Source organism: Balaenoptera ricei, chromosome 1 (genome assembly GCF_028023285.1).
Source record: "Balaenoptera ricei isolate mBalRic1 chromosome 1, mBalRic1.hap2, whole genome shotgun sequence".
Taxonomy (NCBI): Eukaryota; Metazoa; Chordata; class Mammalia; order Artiodactyla; family Balaenopteridae; genus Balaenoptera; species Balaenoptera ricei.
The window spans coordinates 10048018-10051917 of NC_082639.1; the positions used below are offsets into that span (position 1 = coordinate 10048018).

General features: G+C 47.9%; 1 protein-coding gene across 1 annotated transcript; it reads left to right on the forward strand.

The window, feature by feature from the left end:
- Positions 1 to 321: 321 nt before the first annotated feature.
- Positions 322 to 3233, forward strand: LOC132348214 (PRAME family member 15-like). The gene is made up of 3 exons (XM_059895584.1): positions 322 to 608; positions 1078 to 1650; positions 2675 to 3233. Exons 1-3 carry the CDS (start codon positions 322 to 324, stop codon positions 3231 to 3233), a joined length of 1419 nt encoding a protein of 472 aa, XP_059751567.1.
- The last annotated feature ends 667 nt before the right edge of the window (positions 3234 to 3900 follow it).

A 3900-nucleotide genomic window follows, 5' to 3' on the forward strand; every position in this document is an offset into this window, starting at 1 on the left:
TCATGGTACCCAATTCCCAGTGCAATACAATTAAGCAAAGCAGTGAAAGGAAATGAATGGGTAAGTCATTAGTTTTCTACCTCCTTGGAAGGAGGCTTGCTCTGGTTCCTGTAGAGGCAGCGTTATGGATTTGTGCCCACAGAGACTAGAGTAAAATTCTGCTAAACAGAGGCTCTTCCACTACTGTTGGAGCAGTGATTTGGCTATGAGTTTGTTCCTCTGCAGGGTGAGAAGACAGATTAAGGGGTGTTCATACTTGACTGAGAAAGATGCCTTGTTCTCTGCAAGTTTCCACAGGATTCCTTTTGGAGCAGAGTCAGGATGAGTGTCTGGAACCCACCCAGACTCCTGGGCCTGGCGGGAATGAGCCTGCTGAGGGATGAGGCCTCAAACATCACTGCTCTGGAGTATCTGCCCATCGAGCTCTTCCCCCCACTGTTCATGGAAGCATTCTATGGGAGTCGCAGTGAGACCCTGAAGGCCATGGTGCAAGCCTGGCCCTTTGTCCGCCTGCCTCTGGGGGGTCTGATGAAGATGCCTCATCTGGGAACCTTACAAGCAGTGCTGGCTGGGCTTGATATCCTGATTGCCCAGAAGGATCGCCCCAGGTGAGTCTGATCCAGGTAGCCTGGTAGGGTCTGGGGAGTCTTTGAAGAGACACCTGGGGTCAGGAGAGTGGATGGACATGGGATGGACCAGAGGCTTCTGATGATTCCAGTGAAGAAACACAGAGGCCTTGACCATTGCTGAGCTCACTTTGGGAAATGCCTTCCGGAAGCGTAGGAGTGCTTAAGATGCAAGGGAACTTGAAAGTACATGCTCCACCTCCTTCTAGTGATGCTTAAGCATCACTAGAAGGAAGGTACTAGAAGTGGAGAACAAGAAAGGATCGAAGGGGAAAAGGAAATGGAGGAAGGTAAGGCAGAGAGGGAAGAAGAGGGCAAGACAGCAGGTGATGTCAGGAATGTGAAGTAAAAGCACACGTGGGAAGTCTGAGTGTTGCCTAAATTCTGAGACTGTGGTTTCATTATGTGTGGATCTTAAACCATTGCTGACAATCCGCTGTTTCCCCCACAGGAGGTGCAAACTGAAGGTGCTGGATTTAAGGCATACTGGACAAGACTTCTGGAGAATGTGGTCTGGAGACAGGGCCCATGGATGTTCAAGCACTCTGATGGCACCAGTGGCTGAGGACAGGTCAAGGGCAGAGCAGTCCTTGGCTCCCTTGGTGGTGTTCATAGAAATTCACCTCAAAGAAAGGACCATGGATGGATTCCTCACCTACCTCATGAGGTGGGTGGAGGAGAGGAAAGCTTCCATACACCTGTGCTGTAAGAAACTGAAGATACTTTCAATGCCCATGGAAAATATTGTGAAGGTCCTGAGTATGGTGCAGCTGAACTGTATCCAGGAGGTGCAAGTGAATTGCGCCTGGCATCTGTCCACCCTGGCCATGTTTGCTCCTCTCCTGGGCCAGATGAGTAATGTGCAGAGACTCCTTCTCTCCCACATCCATGTGCCTGCGCTTGAGGAACAGGAGGAGCAGCATGTTGTCCAAATTACCTCTCAGTTCCTCAGGCTGCACCACCTCCGGGATATCCGTATGGAATCTCCCTCCTACCTTGAAGGCTGCCTGGACCAGATGCTCAGGTGAGTGTGCACCACTGGCCAGGTAACAGCGAACACAACACTAGAATGTGAAACACACTGTCCGCTTTGCTGGTCTATCCTGAAGTGTGGTATCACATAACCATACAAATCAAGGTAGGGGCCCAAACTGGGATAGGGGCTCTGGAAAGGGACACCCTGCTAGGAAGATATGGACTAGAGGTTAGGATCTAGTGGGTGTGGGTATGTGATTTCTTCTTTAGGAAGCGATATCTTTGTTTAGATGACTTAGGAAAATAGGTAAGGTATAGGGGGCCTTAAAGAATGAAAACTCCATCAGGCCTGAACATTTCTAAATGGAAGCTCTGTGCTCATCAGTTTTGTGACCACACTGAGCCTTTCTCAGATACCCTGTCTGTAAAAGGTTGTTTTTTGCTCCAGATAAGGTACTTAATATATGGAAAATGCATGATTCTGGAGATGACAGTAATGGAGCAGGAGCCAAAGGGATAATAAAAATTGGAAGATGGTTTGCAGATGATGCAGGGATGTAGCTAAGACCCTGTAGACTGGCAACCCCAGCTGATGTTGTGAGATCTTGCCCACATTGGTCCACTATGCATGTCACCCAGAAGCCTCACCTGGCCTGAGTTATGGGTGCCTGTGGCCCAAGCATGGGCTGAAGGAAAACTGAGTAGGAAGAATTTTAGATATGTCACTTACTATTAAAATTCAGTGATGCCCACTCTTGATTGACACAAGGTGTCAGGCTCTCCTCTGAGCATGTTCTAGTGCATTCCATTATCTTCATTCATCCTCAAAAGAATGTGGAGTATGTTGTACCCTTTTGACAGATGAGGAAAGAGAGCTTTCAAGGTTCTGTGGACTTGATTCAGTCACACAAAGAAAGTGAAAGAACTCAGGATAAAATGAGACTGGGCATTCTGGGTATTGATCATTATCAGATGGTGAGACCAAACTTAGCCTTGGGCAGATCACTTGTCTCCCACCTTAAGTTCACTTTCCACCCCAGTTTCTAAGACATAATTCCTCTTTTTCTCCCCAGGTGTCTGACAACCCCCTTGGACAACCTTGCAATAACTCACTGCCTCCTTTCGGATTCAGACTTGAGCCATCTATCCCAGTGTCCAAACATCAGTCAGCTAAAGGGCCTGGATCTGAGTGGCATCTCCCTGACCTACTCTAGTCCTGAGCTCCTCCCAGTTCTGTTGGAGAAAGTTGCAGCCACCCTCCAGGAAGTGTACTTAGATCAGTGTGGGATCATGGACTCCCATCTTGAGGCCATCCTGCCTGCCTTGAGCCATTGCCCCCAGCTCATGTTCTTCAGCCTGCGTGGAAACCTCATCTCCATGGCCATGATGGAGAAGCTGCTGCGACACACCTCCGGGCTGCCCAGTTTAAGTCAAGAGCTGTATCCTGTCCCTCAGGAGAGTTACAGCTCTCAGGGGATCCTCCAACCTGGGAGACTTGCCCAGTGTCGGGCTGAACTGTTTGAGATTCTGAGAGTCTTAGGACGTCCCAGGATCATCTGGATTAGTTCCAGCCCCTGTGTGCACTGTGGAGATAACACATTCTATCATCCCCAGCCCATCATATACCGCTGAAATACCCCTAACGACCTGGGTGCATCTATCAAAAGCTTTCTTCTGAGCACTTGGAAACTGAAATCTAGGACATAGTTGAATCGTAAAGGGAAAACAGACCCGTGGTTTCAGATATCTGCTCAATGTAAATGTGAAAAGAAAAAGTGATTAAGCGAGGGTGCAGGATTGCAGAGGGAAAAGTTAACTCTGAGAGGTAATAGGCCTTTTGGGGACATGTGTCCTATAGAGTCAGAAATATGAATCTAAATTTCTTTAGGTGGATTCGAGCTTGAGACATATGTTGGAGTTCTCCCTGGGTGGATTTTGTAAAGAAATGGTCAGAAATAAAGAGACTCTCAGTATAAACTGACTGCTGCCCTCCATGATGTATTATTCAGTTTTCTCAGTTTATAACTCAGGAAACTCCAGTTACTGATGGAAAAAAAAAAAGGCACTGAGTTGTCTGTGATCTGAAACGTTACCATTCAAACAAGTTCTTTATTCTGTCTGGGGCATCTCTTTCTTCCATACTTATCTCTGTGGCTGTTCAGTAGGTTAATACACACAAAGGCGAACATACTCAGTGGTCAATGAGCCACTGGAATGAGAGTTCTTGGCAGGGCCCTCACTGCTCACTCAGACCATGACCCTGGACATGAGCAGCCCTCATGGTTCTCCTTGTGGGTGC

Coding starts and splice junctions, on each gene's coding strand:
- LOC132348214 (XM_059895584.1), top strand. CDS start 322: ATGAGTGTCTGGAACCCACCCAGACTCCTGGGCCTGGCGGGAATGAGC. Junction 609..1,077: donor GCCCAGAAGGATCGCCCCAG/GTGAGTCTGATC, acceptor TTTCCCCCACAG/GAGGTGCAAACTGAAGGTGC. Junction 1,651..2,674: donor TGCCTGGACCAGATGCTCAG/GTGAGTGTGCAC, acceptor TTTTCTCCCCAG/GTGTCTGACAACCCCCTTGG.